The sequence below is a fragment of the Oryzias melastigma genome, linkage group LG19 (assembly GCF_002922805.2).
Source record: "Oryzias melastigma strain HK-1 linkage group LG19, ASM292280v2, whole genome shotgun sequence".
Taxonomy (NCBI): domain Eukaryota; kingdom Metazoa; phylum Chordata; class Actinopteri; order Beloniformes; family Adrianichthyidae; genus Oryzias; species Oryzias melastigma.
In genome coordinates, this window is record NC_050530.1 from 3,499,097 (window position 1) to 3,525,791 (window position 26,695).

Consider the following 26,695-nt stretch of genomic DNA (forward strand, 5'->3'; position numbering starts at 1 on the left):
AGGAGCCGGCCTCGATTTGCTGTCGAGTTTTTATATGTTCCATTTGGGAAGTGGGTTAAGTTTCAGGGATCACTCGGAGGGTTTGTGTTTAAGAGCGACGGGTGTGTGATATACGCGCCCTCCCCGCGCTGAGGCCTCCCGCCGGTGTCAGAGAGTTCAGATGCAGCCCCTGAACCCCATCGACATCATCAGAATCTTTTCAAAATAAAGCATGATCATCTGCAAAACTGATTTTTATTTTTTGAATTTGGGGGATCTGGTTTTAATTTAATGCAGATCCCTCTTCTTCTGGGGTGCCAGACTCAATCGTACAAGGGGAAAAAATCCAAAACACATCTTAGGTCGCGGGCCGAACAGGATAAACATTTATGGAACAATTGGAAACCAAATATTTAAAACTTTAAAAATGTAAATTTTTAACACAATTATGAACTAGATATGTAGCATTACCTGCGATAATGCTAGTGTGAATGCTGTAAGCTGAATTTGGCCGCTGAAGATGCTAATGCTAATAGCTGAAGATATTGAAATTGATGGCTAAAAACACTGAAGATGATAGATGAAAATGCTGAAGTTAATAGCTAAATACGCAAAAGCTGATAGCTGAAAGCCAGCTAAAATATTAGCTAAATGCCAAATTAGCCTTAAGCAGTAAAAAGAAGAAGAAGAAGAAAAAAAAAAACTTAGGTTAGCCAAAACAGCTAGCATATAGCTGAAAAAACACCTAAACTTCAAAATAGCCTGAAAAAAAGCCTAAATAGCCCAAACAGTTAGCATGTAGCTAAAATATTAGCTAAAATCCAACCAGCCTAGAAAATCCTAAATAGCCCAAATAGTTAGCATGTAGCTGAAATATTAGCTAAAATCCAACCAGCCTAGAAAATCCTAAATAGCCCAAATAGTTAGCATGTAGCTGAAATATTAGCTAAAATAAAAACCAGCCTTAAAAACCCTAAGAGCCCAAACAGTTAGCATGTAGCTGAATTATTAGCTAAAATCCAAAATAGCCCAAAAAGCTAGCAGAATGCCAATTTTTAAATCTTTAAAACCTAAACTTTTTAACATAATTATGACTAATATTATTCCAGAATAAATCAATTTAAACTTTAAATAACTTAAAATATTTTACTCTCCATAAAAATATATTTTGTCAAAATTAAACAAGTTAAAAATAGGCGCAAGATAATATCGGGCCGTTAATAACAATACAATAAAAAGATCTGGAGGGCCGGATAGAATCATCTGGAGGGCCGGATCCGGCCCCCGGGCCTCGACTTTGACTCGTCCTCCTCTAAGCAGCAGCAGGATAAGGAGATCTGAGCGTTAGCACCAACATGCACACACAGCAGCCATCAACTGATAACAGAGCAGATGGGGGGGTTGTGAAGCCTCTTTAGTACCTGTGCATCTTAAGAGAACAACCTCCAGAAAGCAGAAAAACCTTCGCGGACTTCCCAAACTGCATGACAAGAGGCCCGTCTGTCATATGAGATTATCTTGTTTTACAAGGAATGCGAGCACGAGTGTTGAAAGAGGCCAGAGAGAGCCGTCCACTTCACATCGATGGTTATGCAACACAACATGTGATAAGATCCCTGATACCCCCTCCAAAACAACAACTCCTCTGACTTTTTCCACTATTCAGAATCCCTCATCACTAAGATGCAAATCTATATTCTCGTTGTGTATCACTTTCTTTCCGTTGCATGCAAATCACATGACAGCTACAAGATCGATGAAGATCATGCTTGCGTGGCAGATTCGGAGGCAGGCTGGGAGGCTCACCTTGCAGCCTTCACAGGCGCTGACACCATAGTGGTACCCTGAGGACTTGTCCTGGCACACAAAGCAGGGCTTGTAGACGCGGGGCGGCGGGGGCGGCGAGGGCGGGCTTGGCACTATCTCCTCTGAGCTGGTGCTCTGGGTCTCTATCGCTGTAGAAAAATAAAAAGACACAAAAAAATAAGTTGTGGGTACAGATGGATTAATAAGTGTGAAGCATTAAATGATAAGATCGGTGGAACTTTTCCAGAAGAGGAAGTTGTAGTTCAGCTCAACTTCCTGTTTAGGCGCTTTCAGGTTACGCACAAGAAAATGAGTCATTCATTTATTTAAAAAAAATAAAAATAAATAATCCAGCCACTGAAATTAAGATTAAATTAGTGAAAAAAAACTTTTTAAATTACCCAAAATCTCTTTTTTTTAAAATATATTTAGTCAAAGTCACTCCAATAAACAAGAGGTCACAAAGGCTCCATCCAGAACAGGTTACATAGGAAAAAAAACAACATATGGGCAGGGATTATGAGGCCCTAATCTGTCCTGGTGTAATATGTCTTGGACTCTGACCTCGATATCATGTCTGTTATAAAACACAGCTCTTTAATCAATTAGAAAAACAAATATTCACAGTGATGACCTTCAGCCCTAGACCGGTCCAATCCGTAATCCCTTTGCGTTTATGCGGAATCTGTTTAAATAAAGGGATTCCTGCTCATATCTGGATTTTGTTTTTGTTTTATTTACTTCAATCCTGGTGAAACTAGACTATATATATATTTTTTAAATTATACAATTTAAATGCTGACAAAAACAGAAAATAATTTATTTTTTGTTTAATGTTTGAGATTAAAGCTATAGACAGAATAGTCCCCGTTTTCGCACTGTGTAATACACATTTTAAAGCCTTATATTAAAAAAATAATAATAATCCAGAGGGACTTATATAGATATATATATATATATATGTATATATATGTATATATATTTGGATTAGTTCTGAATGTTTTTACTGATGTCACAGAATATATGAAAGGTACATGGCAGTCAATATCTCAGTAGCTTAAACATGCTAACACAGCTAGCTAACATGTAACTGTGTCGTACTTTCTTTCTTTTTTATTTTTAAGTGTAGTTAGCGTAGTGACAGTACCGCTTGTTTTAGTCTGTTTTTTACATGCAAAAAGGGAGTAACAGGTATTATGAATACGCTAATGTGGCTAATGCTTCTCGCGTGGCTAACGTGTAGCGGTGTCACTGTGTGCTTTTTTATCCGTTACTCAAATGGTTGGGAGTCAGCAAAGTTACGGTAAGGTTTGTTTATCAAGTATCCGTAAGTATCGTATCCGGCTTTACAGGTATGAAGTATATGCTAACGTGGCTAATGCTTCTAACATAGCTAACGTATTGGTGCTTTTTAAAAATCTTTTTAAGGTGTTACTTTCAAGTATGGGAGATACAAGTAGAGTGAATATGCTAACGTGGCTAATGTTTTAACGTGGCTAATAACATAGTAAAGAGCTAGCAAAGTCACAGTAATACTTCTTTATCAGTATCAGTCTATTTTTTGTGTTGCAAATAATGTTGGAAGTAACAGGTATTGTGAATATGCTAACATGCTAACTTAGCTAACATGTAGCGGTGTTGGACTGTGTTTTTTTTATTCGTTACTAACAAGGTTGAGAGTTAGCATAGCCACAGTAACATTTGCTTAGTGGTCTCAGTCCGTTTTTGTACATGTTGCAAACAAGGTTGGGCGTTAAAAGTATTATGAATATGCTAACGAGTCGAAAGCTTCAAACGCCGCTAATCTTTCTAACACGGCTAACGTATAGCATGTTCAAAACAAGTTCAAGAGTTACTGTGACACAGTTAATAAAGTCTGACTAAATGACAAAATTATCTCTGACTCTCGACTACTGTGCTTTTTATATGACATTATTTTGAAAATGTAACATTAATTATAATGTGTACAACACAATACTTGGAAAGAAAAAAAAAAATAATAATAATTATAGAATTAGTATCTAAAGATTAATTCTAGCATTACCTGAAAGGAGACAAAGAACTCTTTTGTGAACAGAAATCAGCAGAATTTTAGCTCCAATGAGCTTTTTAATCCCAATTAGAGTCAAATTCTTGTAATTTCAACGCTAAATCGAGGTGGAAGTTTTTGTGCGGTATGGCTCTTTGTGGACAAAAAAATTCGCTTTTATGCTGGAAGAATGTAATTTGTAGTTATAAAGCTTTTTACTTTCCTTCCTGTAATATTATTTCTCATAGAAATGTGTACATTTGAAGGTCATTCCTGTGAAAGAAGAACTTCCCTTTAATGTTTTGTGCTTTTTTGTTTTATTAATTTCAGGATATAACTTTTCATTTAAAAAGAAAATCATAAAAAATGTATTATTGCAGATTCTACTGTCCAAAGAAAGTCAGAATCGGATCTCAGAACCGAAGAAAGGTGTGAAATTTCTGGTATTCCTCCCCCATTCGAAGTGAGTCAGCGCCAGCACTGGAGTGTGAAAGCGCCGTTAGAAAGCTGCTCGATCTGAGGCTGGTGTGTCCACCTGGATAAAAGCCGTTTGTTGCTCCTGCACCTGGAGAAAATCATGACTCAACCCCACGTCTCAGTTCCACAGTCGAAACTAGAGAATGGGACTTTTGCATGAAAAATCAACACCTGATACGATCAAACTCTTGCCAAACGAGTTCACTCCACACTGATATGAGCTCTCAGAGGGTAAATCTTCAGCTCTCACTTGGCGCTGAAAACATTCCTGCACTAGCAGGTTTCTGAACAACAAAGATGGGTTTGACAGGTGCAGGGAACCGGACAGCTCAAGGTTTTGACGAAACAAATTAAAAGAAAACAATTTTTCATTTATTAACCCAAGTATCTACTTCAAATTTTGGTCTAAATTGCAGATAAAATGAATAAACTTCACAAAAGTAAGCCACTTGTCTATACAATGGAGAAAAGGGGAACGATTATTAGGAATGAACCAAATATTTGGCAACACGATCTGTTTTATTGGTTTGAGTCAATTTGAATTTATTAAGGGTAATTTGGAGTTTTGCTAATATTTCAGCTACATGCTAGCTGTTTTGGCTAATTTAGCCTATTTTTTTTTTTTTACTTTGTTAGGCTATTTTGGAGTTTAGCAAATATTTCAGTTACATGCTAGCTGTTATGGCTAATTTAAACTTTTTTCGTTTTTTAGGCTGTTTTTGAGTTTAGTTAATATTTCAGTTACGTGCTAGCTTCTTTGGCTAAATTAGGATTTTTTATTGTTTTTAGGCTAATTTGGAGTTTTGCTAATATTTCAGTTACATGCTAGCTATTATGGCTAATTTGAGCTTTTTTTTAAAATAGTTTTTTAGGCTGTTTGGGAATTTAGCTAATATTTCAGTTACATGCTAATTTTGGATTTAATCCATTTTTAGGTTATTTTGGAGTTTAGTTAATATTTCAGTTACATGCTAGCTGCTTTGGCAAATTTAGGATTTTCTAAATTGTTTTTTAGGCTAATTTAGAGTTTTGCTAATATTTTAGCTACATCCTAGCTATTTTGGCTAATTTAGGCTTTTTTTTAGGCTATTTTGCCGTTAAGCTAATATTTTAGTTACATGTTAGCTGTTTTAGCTAACTTAAGCTAATTTTTTAGTCTTTTTAGGCAGTTTTGGAATTTAGCTAATTAGCTCAGATTTTTTAGGCTAATTGGGAGCTTGGCTAATGTTTCAGCTACATGTTATCTTTTTTTATTATCTTTTAAAGCTAATTTGGTATTTAACTAATATTTTAGTTGACTATCAACTTCAGCGTTTTAGCTATCTCTTTCAGCATATTCAGCTATCAGCACTAATATTTAGCTTACAGCCTTCAAACTAGCATTTTTGCAGATAATGCTAGTGTCAATATATCTAGTTTTTAGTTAGTTTAAAGCTAATGATGGTTAAGTGAGTTTTACATCTACTTTGTACATGACCTGATTAGTCAACTAATATGGAAAAATAATCGGTGATTAGTCAATTATTAAAATAATTGTTTGTGGCAGCACTAGAATCCAGAAAAAATGTGTTTAAAAAGGAGAAGGAGGACCACACTATGGTGAGGGAACACTAATTAAAACAATTACAAGTCCATATTTGATAACTATTTGGTATTCAGTCGAGTGTTTTCATTTTTATTTGGCGATTTTCCTCCCAAACGATTATTCTAAAATGCACAAAGACAAATGTTGGTCTTTTCATGTTGAATCAGAGTCAGTATGACAGCACTTCATTCCAGCAGTTCATGTATACCTAATCCGTTTTAAACAACAGCCTCTGGATGTTTTGCCGTGTCCTACTTGAGCTCAAGTGAAGCCACTTTAATGCTAATACGACAAACTTTAATGAAATGACCTCAGATTAAACACATCTCACAACAACTCCTGAAACGTCAAGGATGAACTCGTCTGCTGCTCCGAACGGCAACGTCAGGTCAATAGCGGAGAAATTACAGAATGCTGGCAAGAGGCTGAAGAGCTGTCTGCACCTCCGCACTCGTGTGTAAACAAGATAAATATATTTATCGCAGCGAGCTGGACTGGTTCAGCCGCAGGAAACACTCTCCGTGTGACGCGAGTCAGAGCAGTCCATTTAAACAAGTCCAATTCAAACGCCAAAGAAATGTAAACCTGTCCTTTTAACTGGAATTGGCACAAGCTATACCAGTCCTTTTACTGCCATCAAGTGCAAGTCTCTGCCTGCTGGTGTTCTTTTACATGCAGCAGATGGAGCAGATGAAGATTACATTCAAAGTAACCTAAACAAATCCACCTGAAGAGTGCGGCGATTCAACAGTTTCTGGGAAAATGAAGACACGCAATCCCAGGACGGTAAAGTCGGACAACAACACAACCTGCCGTTACAGAGTCCTCTGCATGTCACGACACTGTCATTGAATATAGTTTAACTAACAAGTACCTTTCTGGAGCTCAGATTAGTAAAAAACAAGATAGGTTTATCATATATTCAACATGTGCAACCAAATACACAGAATAATCATGTCTAGCAAGAAAAACAGGAAGTAGTTTCATTCAAAAGAGGTAAAGAAACCCTCGCAGTAAACGTGAGAAAAAGGGCACAAAGAGAGAAACGTTGCAGCTTATTTCTTTTGTACTGGTGTCATTATGAGCCATTGTGGCCCATGCCAGTGGGGCGATGCAGTCACTACACTCATGTCAAGCAAATTAAGCTTAAACAGAGCAGCCCTTACATAACAAGACATATTTTCTCATTAGCAAGCGAGCATTCAGGCCTCTGAACTCTTCTGCCTCTCTTGACGATTCCTCTTCTGCATTATTTGGTGAGGCTTTTTTTCCACCACATCGCTGCTGCACAGACCCAAAATATGGCGTTTGTTCGGTAAATCTAAACAACGCTTTCACATGCCCATTTACGAGGAACCATTGGCTGAACACAAGCGCAGAACGTACACTCCCTTAATGAGAGCGCCCATGAAAATCTAGGACACAAGGACAAGAGTCTGTGAGGGGGCTGGTGACCTGTAATTAAATACAATGGCTGGCTTCTGGAGCCCCGTCAAGCTGAGGCATGGAGCACAACAATGGCAGGCCTGTGGACGGAGAGGAACCCAGGCAGAGAGACTCGGACAGAACTTCCTACCCCTCCAGACACATCCAAACTCCTATCGACACGGACCATCATACAAACACGCCTCTTGTGAGGAAGTCTCAAAAGTCTTCACAGTCACCAATGTAGCTACTAGTCTTCCACAGATGATTATAGTCTACTAATCACCAATTATTTTTTCTGATTAGTCGGATAACTGGATGTAAAGCACACATCTTAACCATCGTTAGCTTTAAACTAACGAAAAATTAGATATATAGCAATACCTGCGATAATGCTAGTGTGAATGCTGTAAGCTGAATTTGGCTGCTAAAGATGCTAGTGCTGATAGCTGAAGATGCTGAAATTGATAGCTGAAATAACTGAAGCTAATAGCTCAAAAAACTGAAGCTAATAGCTGAAATTGATGAAGCTAATAGCTGAAATTGATGAAGCTAATAGCTGAAATTGATGAAGCTAATAGCTGAAAATACTGAAGCTAATAGCTGAAATTGATGAAGCTAATAGCTGAAAATACTGAAGCTAATAGCTGAAATAACTGAAGCTAATAGCTGAAAATATTGAAGCTAATAGCTGAAAATATTGAAGCTAATAGCGGAAATTGCTGAAGCTAATAGCTGAAATAACTGAAGCAAATAGCTGAAATTGATGAAGCTGATAGCTGAAGTCGTTAAAGCTAATAGCTGAAAACGCTGAAGCTAATAGCCAGCTGAAATATTAGCCAAATGCCAAATTAGCCTTAAATTTAAAAAAACAGCTAGCATGTAGCTGAAAAAAATAGCTAAACTTCAAAATAGCCCAAGAAACTTTAAAAAAGCTTAAATTAGCCAAAATAGATAACATGTAGCTGAAATATTAGTTAAACTCCAAATTAGCCTTAAAAACTGAAAAATTCCTAAATTAGCTAAAAGAGCTAGCGTGCAGCTAAAATATTAGCTAAACTCCAAAATAGCCTAAAAAAACATAAAAATGCAAAAATATTCCAAATAACATTCAACTTTACTACACTCTGACTCCATATAATATAAAGTAACGACAAATCGACTATTGAAATAATAAACACTTTTGTGCAACATTGCTGAAATCAGTGATACCATGTCTTTGACAAGCATCGATGCCAATTGTACTGGAATTATCTGTAAAATTCAGTGTTAATAATAGCAAACATGAACAGCAGTACTAATACTTAATGCAAAATTGTTGTAAACAACTAAAAGTTAAACAATTCAAGTAGCTGCCAGACACATTGGTGCAACCCTAACCCTATCTACCAACAGAAGAACGTCTCACTAAAGGATGAAAAATATAACATTTTACAGCCTCTTCAAACGAAAATAAAAGATCAATACTTAGTGAGAACACGATGTATCGCAATATCGATATTTCGGTACACCTCTATAGTGTTGACAGTTGAAAAGTTAAAGTAGGGTAAAGAATATGAATAATAGAACTGCGAAAGGGGTTAATATACTGTAAATGAACTCTCGTGGAATAAACAAATAATTGTACTCTTTATGAGGATGCAATAGTGCTGAGCGATAAGACGATACATCGTGCCGTTTCTCTTCCATCACTTCTGTTTATTTTTATTGCTGAACTTTTGTGCAAAAATGTGTTTTCCTACTATGAAAGTTGAAACTGTTGTTTACTTAAAAAAATGTGTCTCATGAAAAAATATATTTTTCAGAGAATGACAAAAAAATATACTTTGTTGCGATATATCGTGATAAATTTTGATATCGTGATATGAAATAATTGTGTAAATGCTTAATAAAAAAATTAACACAATAGTGATCCTTATGCACCTTTAATGCTAATTTTGGAATGTAGCTAATATTTTATCAGCATGGTAACATTTTTGGCTAATTTTCTATTTGCTGTGGTCATAATTTAGCAACAAGCTAAGTTTTTTTTTTTAATAATTTGGCATTTACTGAGGATTTTTTGGCTATTTTGGAGATGAGCCACTAATTTAGCAATATGCTAGCTTTTTAGGCTAATTTGGCCCCTAATAAGGCTTTTTTGGGGCTAATAGCTCCTAATAAGCTCATATTTCAGCAACATACTACATGTTTTTGCAAAATTGGCATGTATTGAGGATTTTAAAGCAAACTTACTACAATTTTTTGGGGGACATTTAGGCCTACTTCAACGGTCTGGCACAGTTCTTTAACAAAACTTCAAGTCTTTTTAGTAATTTTAGGATTTTGCAAATTGTTTTTGTATTTTCAGCAAATCCCTTTAGCAAAGAAAGTAAATTTCTTTAGCCTCTTTAGCGACCAGATTGAAAAAAAAAAACATTCACACTAGCATTATTGCAGGTAATGCAACTTTTCTAGTTCATATTGTGACATGCAATATTTTCCATATCGCCCAGCAATAGGAAGCAGCATGCAAAACTGAAAACCAACAACTGGCTGATGGGAAATCCACTGCCGTTTGAACTGGGAGGTGAAACACAAACCATCAATCAGACTTAGGGATGAATTAAAGTGAGTAGTCTGGTATGCGGTCCGACTGGTCCCAGCAGCACGAGAGGAAAGAAAACAAAAAAAAGTCGTGACAGAACATCAAGCGAAACTGGAAAACTGGGCCAGACACTTTCAAAGGTCGGATGAAGTCAAGAACCGTCTGACCACTGATTCCAAAAGGGTTTTTTTGAATGAAAGTTACCCAATCTGATGGGTTGTAAATCATATCAGCGAATAACAGCAATAACCACAAAGGCATAATAAGTACTACCTAACCATAATTTAAGGAGCTACTTATCTCATAAAACCATTTGTAAACAACAGGTGCATCAAAGATGTTGTTTGCGAGCATAATCTAGTGCGGCGTTCTTTAACTCAGAGCCAAAGGACGACTGATTTAATTAAGTTCAAGTGTGAGTGGTCTGTAATGCAGCCCTTCAAATTCACTTTGCATACATCATGAGCCTCAAGTGCACTTAGACTAAAGGCCGCCCGGCGCAGCCACGTCCTCCATAAGCAATTACAGCAGGACCGGACTTAAATGAACAAATGCGCACCAGACCCAAATGAAATCTATTCCGATGATGAACTGCTCTCAGCTCCAACGCGGACACCAGATAGCCTGGCTAACATCATCACTTCAAAAGCAGCGAGAGCAACACAATCGCACAACAAGCCCACTGGCTATTATCAAGCCTCCAGACGCGCCGCACTCTCGACCCAGTCCAGCTGAGCCGTTCCTGAGGTTCAGCTCTGGGTTAGTCCTCGGAGATTTGATTACCGTCTTCCCCACTGGTTACTGGGTCTGGCTGTGAAGCATATTAATGAGATTTCACCATCATTAGAGGGGAGCTAACGACATTAGCAGGCTGGACTGTGGTCAAAAGAACTGGAGAAAAAGAAGGCAGACGGGACGAGGGGGTAAAGGCCTTGCTCTTTGTCAAACCCCACCAAGCTATTGACCATTGTGCTCACTGGGTTCCATTATAGCCGGACGCACACATGCTCGCCATGTGTTACATGACAAGAGATTCCCTTGTCGTTCCTCACAGAGAACATGGAGAGGAGACATGAGGCAGGAAGAGACCACCGTGCAACAGGCGGCGGCGCTCAGACTCGCTTTGAAGTCCGTCTAAAACAGACTCATGGAAGCTTAAAACCTCACTATGATAAAAAAAAGTTGCATTTTGGGTGTTTTTATGTTTTTGTGTAGTTGTGCATCTCGATTAATGGTCCACAAATCAATACATAAAATGATTCAAATAACTTTTTGGTGATAAAAAACACTAAAATCTAGATATTTCTTATTCACGTGGCATTTAAAGCTATAATAATGCGTTGTATTTGAGAAATGTATTCAGGTGTAGACTTGGAAGAAGCAAGCTTATGATTGGACGTCTTTTTGTTTGCATCGCATGAACATAAAAAGACAGAAAGTAAAGTAGAAACTGATTATTAAGTTCTTGATTGATTTTATAACTTTTAACATAATCTTGCTCATACCTGTGGTTTTCAAACGATACTTTAGTTGCTCAATCAATTTTCGATACGTATCTATTTTTTACATCCCTAACCGATATTGCTGTTATTCCCACTTTCCGATCGATTCTACAATATGTATCTAATATCTTTTACCTCCATATTTTCTTGATAAGGGAGGCCAAATATTAAGAAAATCATGCTCAAAATTGTATTTCAGGGAATTTTTTGAAAAAAATCGTATTTGTTTCGTATACGATAAAACAATAACAATAAATATCGTGATAAAACTTTTTCTATACAGTCGAATGAGTCTATTGCTATAGACTTTTATTTTGAAGGGTCACATCATCTCTGTGTAACATTTAGTTTGTTTAATGTCTAGTTTCGGCTGGTAAAGCGGCGGGACACAAAATTCAATAAATAATGTTAATTTGGTGACCACGACATAGCATAGCGAGATGCTAACGAGTTGTTCCATTTGTCGCCTTGATGGGTTCTCGGACCAGTTTAAAGTTGGACGATATTTTTACTGACCATACTTTAAGACGTGGCGGATAAATACGGAAAAATTATTTCGTAGGACATTCATGAAGAAACAATTTTTAAATATAAAGACGGAATTGAATCCACTGTGTTTTAGTGGCAGGTGTTGAACAAAAAACTGCAACTTAAGGTGTGCCGATATATATCGCGGTGGTAGTTTATATCGTGATACATATTGTTATCGGTCAATATGAACAAAACAATATCGTGACATAAAAAAATTCCATATTGCCCAATCCTACGTAGACGATCCACGTAAGTCTCTGTTTTATTCGTCTAAGTTGGTATCCGATTCAATTATGAGGGGCTATAAGCTAGCGGATGGATGATGGGAAGTAGGGTCGGAAATTCGAATAAACTGGCGCTCTGCTGAAACTATGTGCTAGAAAATGGCACAAATGTTTGTAGGAACCAGAAGGAACTTTTAGGAAATGACTCAAAAGACGAGTCTTCAAAAGAATATTTTTGTCCCAAAGGAAAAACATAAAAAAAGGAATTTGGAAGGACAGGAGGAACATCAGCCATAAAGACGCTTTCAGATTTTCATGAAGGAATGGGGACAAGGAAAAACAACACGCTCGTGAATGAGGACTGCTTTGTCAGCACTCGTCAATTACTGAAAGGGGAAATGGGAGTATTTCCTTGCTTGCAGGAAAATCCTGCCATTCTCTGACAAAAAAACAAAAAAAAAATTCTGTAAAAAATGAATTGGGCTCCATTTACTGCCTCGTAGAATCTAAAAATATAGAATATATAAGCCGGGACATGCACGATCACACAGCCGCTTGAACCGCCAGCTGTAAGGAGAGCACCAGCGGGGAGTGTTTGTGTTCAAACACTGAGTGTGAACAGTTATTAAACGAGGAGAGAGGGAGGAAGCTGATGGCAGGGCGGGCAGGCGTAAGTGAAAACACACACAAGAAGAGGAAGGAGAGCCACCGGAGGTTAACTTCAGGCAGGAGAGTCGACGGCGAGCCTCACGCCTCCTGCATTCAATGTAACCCAATCCAGCCCTCCCTTTATTACCTCGGCCGGTTACTCCAGTTATTGGGCCAAAAGAGAAAGATGGAGGTTCTGCGGTGGGCCAGGATTGTCGCTGATGAATTTTGACAACACATTCTCATTCAACACAAAATCAAGGGTCTGCAACCCTCGGGACGCGGTACTAGATGTGGTACCAGATGCAACTGGTCCTTGTGACGTGTCCAAGACTGGTACCCTAACAAGGCACTTAACACGTTACCGGGCCGAACTAGTAGGAGACGCAGTATTGGGGCCAAACTGGTTCCAGACGCTTTACCTGACTCGAACAGGAACCAGATGCAGTAACAGACCCGAACTGGTGCCAGATGCGGTACCGGAACCAAACCGGTTCCAGACGCAGAACTGGACCCAAACCAGTACCAGACGTTGAATTGGACCCAAACAGGTACCAGATGCAGTAACAGACCCGAACTGGTGCCAGATGCGGTACCAGACCCGAACCGGTTCCAGACGCAGAACTGGACCCAACCCAGTACCAGACGTTGAACTGGACCTGAACAGGTACCAGATGCGGTGCCGGACCTGAACCAGTACCAGATGCGGTGCCGGACATGAATCGGTGCCAGACACTTTACCGGACCTGAACAGGTACCAAATGCAGTAACAGACCCAAACCCGTATCAGAACCTGAACTGGACCAAAACAGGTACCACATGCAGTAACAGACCCAAACCAGAACCAGACGCTGAACTGAACCAGAACAGGTGCCGGATGCAGTGCCAGACCTGAACAGGTACCAGGCGCAGTAAAATGCCTGAACCAGTACCACAAACTACCAGACGCTGTACCGGACCCGAACAGGTACCAGTAGCAGTAACAGACCCGAACCAGTACCAGACGCTGTACTGGACCTGACGTGATGCCTGACCTGAACCGGTACCAGACGTTGAACTGGACCCGAACATGTACCAGATGCGGTGCCTGACCTGAACCGGTACCAGAAACTACCAGACAGTGTACCGGACCTGAACAGGTACCAGTAGCAGTAACAGACCTGAACCGGTACCAGACGCTGTACCGGACCTGAAGCAGTTCCAGATGCGATGCCTGACCTGAACCGGTACCAGCCGCGGTACCAGGCCCGAACTGGTTAACGTTATAAGTTGTCTTAATGAGTCTGCATTCATACAGCCACATTTTAATGAGTTGCTGTTGCATCGCTGCTCTGTGTTTGTCCAGTAATGGCCGACTACGGTGGCCCTTTTGGTTCAGTTATTTCACTCTCGGACAGCTTTGTATTCAGACTGAGCGAACCGACATTCAGTCCAATTGGAAACGAACCGAGACCACATCAAAAGATGGGTCCAAGAGCGGTTCCTGGGCCTTGACCAGAAGGAAACTTTGTTTCAGATTATCGGGGGAAGCAAACTCTGGTTCACTTTAAGCGAACCAAAGGTGTCCAGTCTGAACACAACCTTAAAAACTTTGAGTTTTTTGTGATGATGGAGGACGTATTTAAAGAAAATTAAGCTTAAAATTGTAACGTAGAGGGGAAGGAGGCCAACAGTCCCGCTCACAAGTAAGAGGCAAATTTCTAACAAACTACTGCTGCTCCGCCAAATTATAAAAAAAAACAACATTGGAATTGGTCTTTAAAAATTACTCGTAATTTCAGTACCAGCATGTTTCTACTGCTGTCACCTGAAAATGCACAGAAAAAACAACAAAAGTAAGAGGACATGTCATCAGCAGGTAGTCATAGATGTTAGATTACAATCACTTATTTTTTTTCTTGAGGTGTCAAAATAGTTTCTGTAAGGAACATCATGCTTTGGTGTGAGTTTGTCTTCTTCTTCATAGACAAATAAGGGCCCTACACTTGGCAGCCATGAGTAGTCATGCAAGTTTAGTCTGACAGCAAATCGATAACTTTCTCAAACTCCACAAACACAAAGGTTTTCTCCGATCAGTACGGGCATAGAGGTGTTTCTCTGAGATACAAGAAGACTTTTATGACTTTCTGTCCAGCAAAGAAAAGTTACATGAAGACGAGAAAATGGAAAATTCCCAAATCCTGAGATCCTGTTTGGATGTTTTTGTTTTAATCAGAGGTGTGTTCCACTGTAGCCCTTTTGTCACTGCTTCCACTTTTATGAGGCCGGATTAGGAGGATTACCGAGGATTCCCCTGCTTGATTTGCTCCACTTAAGCTGCTTGATGTCAATACCAGAGACCAATATCTCATTGTAGATACACAGGGAGAAAAAGGCAGAAGAATCCTTTGGAGGAAGGTTAGGTCTTCAAGTTTCTCTGAGACATTCTTGTGACTAAGCTTTAAATCCGTCTAAGGCACGTGTCAAAGTCGAGGCCTAGGGGCCGGATCAATTTATTGTATTGTTATTAATGGGCCGATGTCATCTTGAGCTCACTTCTAACTAGCGTAATTTTGACAAAATACATTTTTATGGAGAGTGAAATATTGAAAGTTATCTAAGGTTTACGTTGATTTATTGTGGAATAATATTCCTGCCTTTATATTATTCATAATTATGTTAAAAGGTTACGGTTTTAAAGTCTTAAAAATTGACACTGTGTTAGCTTTTTGGACTATTTTGACATTTACTAAAAGTTTTTAGACTATTCTGGAGTTTAGATAATGTTTCAGCTGTATGCTAGCAATTTTGGCTAATTTAGGCTTTGTTCAGTTTTTTAGGCTAGTTTGACATTTAACTAATATTTTAGCTGGCTATCAGCTTTAGGATTTTCAGCTATCAGCTTTAGGATTTTTAGCTATCAGCCTCATCGTTTTTTAGCTATCAATTTCAATGTTTTCAGCTATCAGCTTTAGTATTTTTAGCTATCAGCTTTAGCATTTTTAGCTATCAGCTTCATCGTTTTCAGCTATCAATTTCAGCGTTTTCAGCTATCAGCTTCAACGTTTTCAGCTATTAGCTTTAGCATTTTTAGCAATCAGCTTTATCGTTTTCAGCTATCAATTTCAGCGTTTTCAGCTGTCAGCTTCAATGTTTTCAGTTATCAATTTCAGCATTTTCAGCAATCAACTTCAATGTTTTCAGCTATTAATTTCAGCGTTTTCAGCAATAAACTTCAACATTTTCAGCTTTCAATGTCAGCATTTTCATCTATCAACGTCAGCATCTTCAGCTATCAGCTGTAACATCAGCCAATATTTCAGCTACATGTTAACTTTTTTGGCTATTTTAGGATTCTTCAGTTTTTAGACTAATTTGCAGTTTAGCTAATACTTCAGCGACATGCTAGCTATTTTGGCTAACCTATGAGATATATATACTAGCATCTTCAGCAGCCAAATTCAGCTTACAGCATTCACATCAGCATCATCACAGGTAATGCTATATATCTAGTTCACAATTATGTTAAAAATGTATGGTTTTAAAGTTTGAAAAAATTAGTTAGTGTTCAATAAATGTTTATCCTGTTCCTCAGGTGGCCTAAACTGTGTTTTGGATTTTGGCCCCTTGTGCGAGTTTGACACCCCTGGTCTAAGGAGTGCTGTCCATCAGAGTCATGGTTTGACTCGACTTCTTTTTGGCTCCATTTCAGATATTCCTGTTTTTCTGAGCCTTGTTGACATTGAATTGTTTGCAGATGGTGCAGGAATTAAGGTGACAGTCCAAGTTGGAGATTTGAAGGCAACACCAACATCCACATTTTGATGGATGGAGCTCCAAATTGAGCCCAGATTGCCCCCCTCCTGGGTGTTACGACAAGAAAAACACACATACATGAGTGATAAATTGGGGCCTGAGCAGAAGCCAAAGGACACGGCGGTGCGGGGCAGGAAGCTGCCTGTCCGAACTGAACACCACAAAATACTGCAAAAAAAAAGTGCAAACACATTTTTACATAAGTTGATCTGGTGATTGTTGCCACGAATGTATGCAAATATGAGGAAACCCTATTTCCTGTTTGATTGTTACTAAGGAACAATACTAACACAAGTGCACAAGCTTGTGTAACCCTCACTCTGTAGCGTCTCTCGAGTACCACTGTGTGTAAACCTGGTTTTTATCAGCACAGTGGCCCCCGCCGCGCTCATGATTCCTCCTCAAAGGGGGGGCCCAAGACAGCCTCTCCCCTTTACCCCGCCAGGCCTCTGAAATAACAACACACCAGGTTTTGCTATCACTGAAGCCGGCAAATGGAAACAGACCTGAGAACACATGTGGACAAACTGGAGGGGCGATGAAGCAGACGGAAGCGGTGAGCAAAGACCTTCACGGTGCGGCGGCAGGAATCCAGACTCAGGTGAATTAATTATAAGCCTCCTGACAATGAGCAGAACGGCTACAACATTTCCAACATCCTGCATGCGCTACATTATTTACGGGCGCTATTGACATCCACGAGAAGCAGGAGGAACTTGGCAGCGGCGCTCCCCTGCGTCCACGCCGAACTCTGCCTGCTGACTGACAGCAGGACGATGCGAGCTGGCACATGCCACAGGCTGATGGCGGATATGTGGCATTAGTTGATGGCGTGGGACATGATGGAGGGCACGACGGGGTAAAAGTCAGCCCTCGTCAGGAGCGAGAAGCCAGGATGCGTCCAATCATAATAGCAGGTTTCTGTGATAATCTCAAATGCATTTAAGAAAATGTAAGTGAGCAAACTGTGATTGGATTTTTCTGAAATTCATCCCCAAATTATACAAATTAATTGACTGCAACTTGAACTGAGCATCCTCGCTGACCTATTTTAAAGTTTTTGAATGTGTAAGGATCATGTGTGCAACCTTTTTCTTTCAATTTCAAGAGGAAATCTCGCTTCAGTCCATTTGTTGACTGTAGAATCAAATCAAACATCACTCAGAGCTCTCATGGCCACGATATCTCATGACGCATAATTCAAGACTGAGGTCGTTGCTGGAGGAAGTAAAAGCGCAGACTCAGACAAACTCCTCCTCACTAATGCCTTTCGCTCCAACTGTGCAAATGACTTCATGAAACATTAAGCCTCACTTTTTTGCAGGGTTTTCGCAGCGCCTCGTTGTGCCCAAGTGAGCGACTGCGCGCGTGCTTCCCCCACCCCAACGATAACAAATCGGCACTCAAGCATCCCGGAGAACAGAAGGGTGCCAAAGAAAACGCCGGGGCCACCCAAACCACGGCCTCGCTGTGTGGCCTGTCGGGCGGATTCGTGGTAAGACCCACTTGGGATGAAGGTTTTCAGAATGGAAAAGTCCCTTGGTCCGGACGGAGTCTGTCTAATTTGGTCCGAATCGAGTCCTGAACCTTGTTTTGTTTGTATTCTGTCATTGGTCAGGAACTGCGAGGGCGTGGCAAATCAACAAGAGAAAGAATAATATAAGTTCTGCGCTCTGCTATCCTTGTCGAACTTTATATTTCGCTGACCAATTTTGAATGTCCATATCAAGATCCGGTCCAATACTATTTAGTTGGTACTTTGGTACGGCGGAGGAGACGTCGGCTAAGAAGGTATGCTAATAAGTGTTTTTGACACTTAGGCCCAATCGGAATCCTTCCCTTCTCCCTTCCCCTCCATTTGAAGGGCATTTTTAGTGCAGAAGATTTTTTTTTTTTTTTTAAATCCGACCCTCCAACCAGAGGAGTACAAAGTCCTCCGTCGTGAGGGTACACCACGTCGCGCTGAGAGGTGCTTTTCCTCTCGTGGGTGCGCTCTGAACCACAGAAGTTTACATTTATGACTTTCTGTTGCAGCATGTCCTTTTGAAAGTTATAGAAACCGCGGTTATGTATATTGGAGCGTTAGCAGCTCCGCGCTAATGCTAGCGCACTGGCGATTATTGGTAACGTCACTGAACGAAAGTTATGTCCGAATTATGAGACACTATTTCTTCCTAACTCTCCATTTGAAAAGCTAAATGAAAGGGTAGGGGGAAGGGAAGAACTCGGATTGGGCCTTAAGCCTCATTTCCACTAAGCGGTTCGTTATAATCCGGTATTTTGAGCGTTTCCATTGTAAAATGGACCCATCAAACAGTACCGAACTCTACCTCTTGAGGGCCTAACCCTTTAAAAGTGGAACGGAATGGTTCTGCTGTAGCCACCTATTGATTGGCACAAAGTGACATATGACACTAAAAAGCGCAAAAATAAAGTTTTTCGTCTTTACGGCTGTATTTATCTTAGCATTCTTTCAAACAACATTAAATTCCTGTTAAACACGATGTACCAGAAGTAGAAAAAGACGAGCTGCTGGATGACTACTGTAGTTGTTTCTTCTCTAGTCATCGCACTACAATGACATGCTAGCGGTCTAACGCGTCAACCACAGAGGAGGAAGACCAACGTTGCACCAAGGGCAGTCCAGATAATCAGTGCAATGAAACCAAATTAACACCAATACACTATGTTAGTTTATGTTATCTTGTGTTTTTTTTTTACATATATTATCTCTATTACACAATATTGGGCCTCCAATGGTATAGAGGAATTATAGTATTGTACAGTTCCTCTAGTATAGCATGTACAGTTTTTATTTATTATTATTCTCTCTCTAAGCTCTTGTGTCATGTGGATTTTGAAGCCACTCTCTACACTTTAAAAATAGAATTGCCCCTCTGGGATAAATAAAGTTTACACAAGTTCCATGAAAAAAAGAAGACGCTCAGTGGAGGCGAGGCTCGACTGAGTGGAAACACTCTATAGAATTAACTGGACGGTACCGTACTACTTCTTACTGTACTGGACCGCTCAGTGGAAACGAGGCTTTATAGAAGCATTGTGTATCACACTCAAAGTTGTTTTGATGAGACTTGATTCATCCAACCACATTTCAATGCTGTTGCATCGATGTTCTATGCTTGTCCACTGTTCTGTCTACATCCCATAATGCCCGACTACGGTGGCCGTTTTGGTCCAGTTGTTCCAGTCCGACCATTCAGATTGAAGAAACCAGAGCTCAATCTGATTAGAAACGAATCAAGACCACCTCAAAAGATGGTAAAAATAGAAAAATTGCGTTTACTTTTATAGGTCCTTTATAGTCACATTCCCATTCACACATTCACACTGGAGCAGACTCTCCACCAGAGGCAATTTGGGGTTCAGTGTCTTGGGAATCGAACCTGCAATCTTCCGATCAGAGGTCGACTGCTCTACCGCTGCACCACAAGATCGATTCCTGGTACCAGACCAGAGTCCACTTGGGTGTAATCAGACTGAAAATTAGCTACAGATTATCAGAGGAAACAAACTTTAAGAGAACCAAATGCGTCCAGTGTGAACAAACCAACAGCGACACGGTTAAACATGAAGAAACTGCTGGTAAAAAGATGAGACTCATCTCAGGGGGTTGAGCTGTGAGCACAGAAACATCGTAGTTGAGATTTAGGACAGCTGATTCCATTTACACAGAGCTCTGAGAACACATGCACAGACTGTCAGCTGGAGGAGAAAACATTAAAACAAGAGCCCGCCTGCCTTCTGAGATTACACCTATACACATTAACCAAGACCCCATTCTTCTGCGATGGGCTGCGTGCCACACACAGTGTGGTCATGAATGCTTATGCTGGAGTGTTTGCTCCCCACTCACTAACAGAGAGGTTATCTTCCTATTGACACTCGCTAATCCAATGTGACTGGCAGCATTCAATGCTCTCTGTGGCTAAGCGCATATTCAACACTGGATAAAGTGGGGTCATAAATATGAAGGGGGCAGGTTATTTGCATTAGAGGGCTGTAGTGGGGAAGAGAGGGAGGGGGAGGGAAAATAAGGGAGAACAAGGGATCAAGAGAAAAGGGAAAAAAGGGAAGAGGCTCGGAAGAGAAAAGAGAGGATCACCCGGGACAGGCTTTGTCATGTTAAAGCACCTCTCTCAGCACATGTACTCCCGCTCTCCTCCTCGCCTCCCCCCGTCCTGTGGCTAACACAATAGTCAATCACGGGGGGAATAGATTACAAGGGTTTGATCTTCTCGACTTCAGAGCAGGAGCATGACAGTGGAAGTGGGGGTGAGGTCGCGGGTGCAGCTTGTGCGTGACTCGGGTCGATGTTCAGCGATGCTAAATAATGCGCCCTTTCTCTGCGCCGTTTTCCTCCTAACCCTGAAACTTTGCCGGTTTGTCCCTCCTCGCACTTGTCTAGATGAGTTAAGGCCATCGGATGAATTGGGTGCAATTTACCTTCAAGCCTCTGCAGGTCAATGTGCATACCACCGCCAAGCACAAGACAGACAAAAGGTACCATCATAAATTAGAGCAAAGTGCCAGTGTCAGGCTGAGAGCTGAAAGGGGTATTATTTAGCATCTAAGAGGTAATATTTGCAAAGGCGTGGACGAGGTGGGGCAGGTGTGTCATTACACTGTCACTGAGCTTTTAAAGAGTTTGAAGGTAAGAGGGGCTTCGCCTTATTTATGGAAATCAGGTTAAGATAAGGAGACGTGTTCAGGCTAGTATTGATGGAATTTAGTCAAATTGGACACAATCGATTCATTTTTTGGTTTTGCTTGGATTTTATTCAAACTATAAACCAACAACAGCTGGTTTTGTTGATGTACGGGCAAAAAAAAAAAGAAAACATCTGAAAGAAATAGCAAGATATAGCCAGTATATGCACATTTGTGTACTAATTTCAATATCATGGCTAAGTTACTTTAGCCTAGCTGAACTGCCTTCACTGATGGAAAAAATGATAATATGCAAAACTTCATCATAGTAGAATGTTACCATTCCATAAATCAAATGTTTCTGTTGGGGAAAAATGTCGCTATGAAACACTTTGCGTTACCATGCAACAATTTGCGTTGCCATGCAACACTTAATGGCACTGTGCAACACTTTGCGGTACTGTACAACAATTTGCGGTACTGTGCAACACTTTGCGTTGCCGTGCAACAATTTGCGTTGCCAAGCATCAATTTGCGTTGCCATCCAACACTTCATGGCACCATGCAACACTTTGTGGTACTGTGCAACATTGCGGTACTATGCAACACTTTGCCTTGCCATGCAACACTTTGCGTTGCCGTGCAACACTTTGCGTTGCCGTGCAACACTTTGAGATGCCATGGAACAATTTGTGTTGCCACCCAACACTTTACGGCACCATGCAACACTTTGTGGTACTGTGCAACACTGCGGTACTATGCAACACTTTGCCTTGCCATCCAAAACTTTGCGTTGCCATCCAACACTTTGCGTTGCTGTGCAACACTCTGCGTTACCATGCAACAATTTGCGTTGCCAAGCATCAATTTGCGTTGCCATCCAACACTTCATGGCACCATGCAACACTTTGCGATGCCATGTAACAATTTGTGTTGCCATGCAACAATTTACAGGAGTATACCACATTTTGCAGCACCATGCAACACTCCGCGTTGTTGTGCTATGAAACGATTTACATTAACACTTATATTAAATAATGTAAGTTCACTAATGTAAACCCAATGGATTCTGACACTGATAAACGCAACTTTACACAATGTGCAACACTTACAAGTATTAGTGCGTTTCCATTTTCAAAATTGCATAATTACGTTCATGAGAAGAATTACGCTAAGAGTTATTTTAGTTTAATTAGCGTGGTACTTTGCTGTCGCCGGTTTCACCTTAGATGACAAAGAGTAAATGGGAATTAATTTTAATTCTTTCAGAGTTTCATTTAACTCTTTATAATGATAAATTCCAATACGGTGTTGACATCTTGAGACATCACTACAATATTCTCTGGTTCTACTCTGGTCTGATTGGTTTCAGATTGGGCTTAAACGCACCATGACGCAGTTGCAACCAAATTTAGTCACTCCCGCTCGTTCGTGCCAGACTTCAGACTCTATTCCAGGAAAGAAACGCTGGTCCAAACAGCTGTGGTGAGAATACACATTAAGATAACCAGATCTAGGGCAAAGTTGAGGCTGTCAACTCAGATTGGCTACACAAAGCCAGGTGTAAAAGTCCACTGAGAATGACAATTGAGCCTATAAATACTTTGCATTAAATTTAGCAAAAGCAGCCACTGCTCTCCTGTTATGCACCCTAATGATGAGCGATGACATGCATTTGATTTAGATGTCTGATGCAGAGTGTCGGGGGGCTACTTAGAGGAAAATCTGGACAGAGCGAGTTGTAAACGGGTGGGTGGAAAAAGGCAGAATCATCCGTCTTCGGTGTCAGGGTTAATGCAAAAATGTTTTTAAGTCAAAATGTTGGTCCTTGTCAATACGGGTATAAAGTGTGCGGACAAATGGATGATGAGAGCAGCTGGAGTCATCGGGGGGAGTGCAGAGGGATGTTACTAGAATTTAATGAAGGACATGTTTAGCTTTCCCCAGTATGAGTTGTGCGTTTGCCCTGTGTGTGAATGTGTGTGTCTCTGCAGACACTAATTTCCTGCATAGATCCCTGACCTTTCACTGTAGCCTGGGGGAGCCATTGGATCACAACACACATACACAAAACACACACCACTTCCTGTGATATGGCTGCCCACCAGTCAGCAGACTGGACTCTAAGACAGGGCTGATCTTTTTCCAAAACAAAGGAGGTTTCAATTAAGAAGAGAAAGCCACCATTTAAAATAAATAAAACAATTTATTCACTGATATTAAGAATAGCGTGGGAAAAGAACCCAATAAACTTAAATAGCTCAGGCGTTAATAACACAAACTACATTTCCTGTAACTGCAACAAATCTACAATCGTAAAAAAAATAAAATTAAATTAAAATATTACTGTATAAACTCAATGCTTTACACAATATATAAAAATGTATCGTCATCGCAATATCAGACACATATCAATAAAGATGGCGTAAAATGCGACAAATGTTGCCTTAAATGTTTACACACACACACTGAAATCTCATGGCAGCGTGAAACAGAAGACAAATCAAGAGACACATTTGACCAATAGGACAAATTGTTGACCAATCAAGTTATTGACCAATCGGATGGACTCTGTCACGCTATAGACCAATTGGATGGGGCCCTTTAAGGTATTATTGACCGATCGGATGGATCCCTTCAAATTATTGACCGATAGGATGGAATCCTTTAAGGTGTTATTGACCAATCAGAAGGAGCCCTTCAAGTGATTGACCAATTGGATGAACCCCTTTAAGTTACTATTGACCAATCGGATGGACTCCTTCAAGGTATTGACCAATTGGATAGAGTCTCAAGTTATTATTGACCAATTGGATGGACCCCTTCAGGCTATTGACCAACCGGATGGACTCTTTCAAGTTATTGACCAATTGGGTAGACCCTTTCAGGCTACTGACCAAATGGTTAGACTAAGGTATTGACCAATTGAATTAACCCATTCTAAGGTATTGACCAATCGGATCAACCCCTTCTAAGATATTAACCAATCGGATGGGGCTATTTTACGTTAGATGTCCACCTTCCATGACAATCTGGGTTATTTGAAGTATAATTTAAATTATTTCGACTTTTTAAATAAAACAAATAGAAATCATGTTTTCATTGTTTTTTGTTCATGCATCACAATTCATATTGCAACCACCAATATCACAAGTTTTCCACATATTGTGTAGCTCTAGCATAATTTACCTTTTGGTACTTCACAAACCTACACGTTTCCCACAATCCCCTTAAAACGTAACAATATCCCCATTTTACAAAATAAAAGATTTCCAAAGTAAAATCCATGAGTATAGATACGTTTTCAATTTAAAGGCTGCTTCTTATAGGTAAATGCATGTATCTGATGTTTAATCCACAGCAGGAACCCACAACAGGTAAGATCGGCTTTTCTCGCACAAACTAGTAAGCAAGCTGTCAGAAAATTGAGTGGAAGTAACCAGAGCTGGGCTTTCAGGTGAGCTCCCCCCGGTTTCCTCAGGGGTCCAGTTAACCCCCAGCCAGCTGGCCTTTACCACCCGCCTCTCTAGGGTTTACGCCTGGGCTTCATTATGACCCCAGGGGTGACTGGGTTCCTTTTTTTTTTTTTTTAACCCCGTTTCACTATAATAGAAAAGCACACAGTTAACTCTGTCCATTAAGCTAAGTGAGGGCTATTCATTATTAAACCCTTCACGATGTATAATTCAAGGGATATGGGGGACTGTCATGAATGCAGGTGAGGAAAGAGTACTTTCCTTCATTTTTTAAGGTAACTTTAGATTCTGTGAGGGGTTTTTCCAGAGTAAAATGTTCAATTAAAACAAAAAAAACAGTTTTGAGATTTCTTTCAATCTGTCTTTCATTTATTTTTTTCCTTTCAAATTAAAACTCTCATAAATGTAACTGTTATTTTCTTCCTGTTAAAGTTTTCTAAAATATAAATGCTGATATACATAAAGGAGGTTTGAGATCTACGTCAAGAGTGGGTAATCAATACGGAGCAGGAAGTCTAGGAGTCCTCGGAGACGAGCGCTTAAAATCCCCCGGGATCCGGAGAAGACGGATGTGACCCAATTAATATGGAAGCTTAAAATGTCAGTCAGAACCAAAAATGAAAGGACAGGAATGAAGCCATCCGTCCAGCTGCGGATCAGCTGGACCTCCAAAAATATGATTTCTTGGCGTTTTATTCTTCCACCGAGCAGCAGAATAGACACTGAAAACTCAAGCAGCAGCACGTGTCATTGTCATTTTTCAGGTACAAGTTGACATCCTGACAGTTTTCCCTTCAAAAAGACGATAAAGATGTCACATATTTTTACCATTTAAAGGAGAACTGTTCTAATTTTTATCAACTTATTCTTTTCAGTGTTATGCATCACTTTTATTTAAGCTTCTTCTGCAGAAAGAGGAATCTTGACATAGTAGCAGTCATGGGCGATATGGAAAAAAATGTATATCGTGATATAAATTATTTTATATCACGATAACGATATATATCACGATATACCACAATAAGGAATATCTTTAGTTATTCTCTGAAAAGAATTGACAAAAATATCATAACTTATTTTTCTCTTACTTTATTTTTTCAAGTAACTGAATATTTATAAATGAGAAACATTTTTTAAAGTTTCTTAGTAGGAAAACACACTTTTGCACAAAAGTTCAGCAGTAAAAATAAACAAATTAAAATGATTGAAACACTAGCAGAGAAATAGCACGATAGACACTTTTCTATCGCCCACACAATAAGTATCGTCATATCGCCCAGCACTACATGTGTACGGGTTAAGCAATTTATATCTCTACAATCCAAATGTTAATTTAAAAAACAAAAAGTAGATAACAAAACAAAACATTAGCATGTTGCTAAAATAGAAGCTAAACTACAAATTAGCCTAAAAAACCCAAGTAGATAACAAAACGTTAGCATGTTGCTAAAATAGAAGATAAACTCTAAATTAGCCTAAAAAACAGGAGATGACAAAACGTTAGCATGTTGCTAAAATAGAAGCTAAACTCTAAATTAGCCTAAAAAAACCCCAGTAGATAACAAAACGTTAGCATGTTGCTAAAATAGAAGATAAACTCTAAATTAGCCTAAAAAACAGGAGATAACCAAACGTTAGCATGTTGCTAAAATAGAAGCTAAACTCTAAATTAGCCTAAAAAAACCCCAGTAGACAACAAAACGTTAGCATGTTGCTAAAATAGAAGATAAACTCTAAATTAGCCTAAAAAACAAGAGATGACAAAACGTTAGCATGTTGCTAAAATAGAAGCTAAACCATAAATTAGCCTAAAAAACAGGAGATGACAAAACGTTAGCATGTTGCTAAAACAGTAGCTAAACCATAAATTAGCCTAAAAAAACAGGAGATGACAAAACGTTAGGATGTTGCTAAAATAGAAGCTAAACTCTAAATTAGCCTTAAAAAAAAACAGGAGATAACC

General features: G+C 39.6%; 1 protein-coding gene across 4 annotated transcripts in view; it reads right to left on the reverse strand.

The window, feature by feature from the left end:
* raraa (retinoic acid receptor, alpha a) overlaps positions 1–26,695 on the reverse strand; it is a 296,464-nt gene that overhangs the window by 20,544 nt on the left and 249,225 nt on the right. For all 4 annotated transcript variants that reach the window (XM_036217294.1, XM_024284346.2, XM_036217293.1 and 1 more), the window contains one exon: positions 1,786–1,934. In XM_036217294.1, coding sequence (XP_036073187.1) covers positions 1,786–1,934 — 149 coding nt within the window. The remainder of the gene's footprint in view (positions 1–1,785; positions 1,935–26,695) is intronic.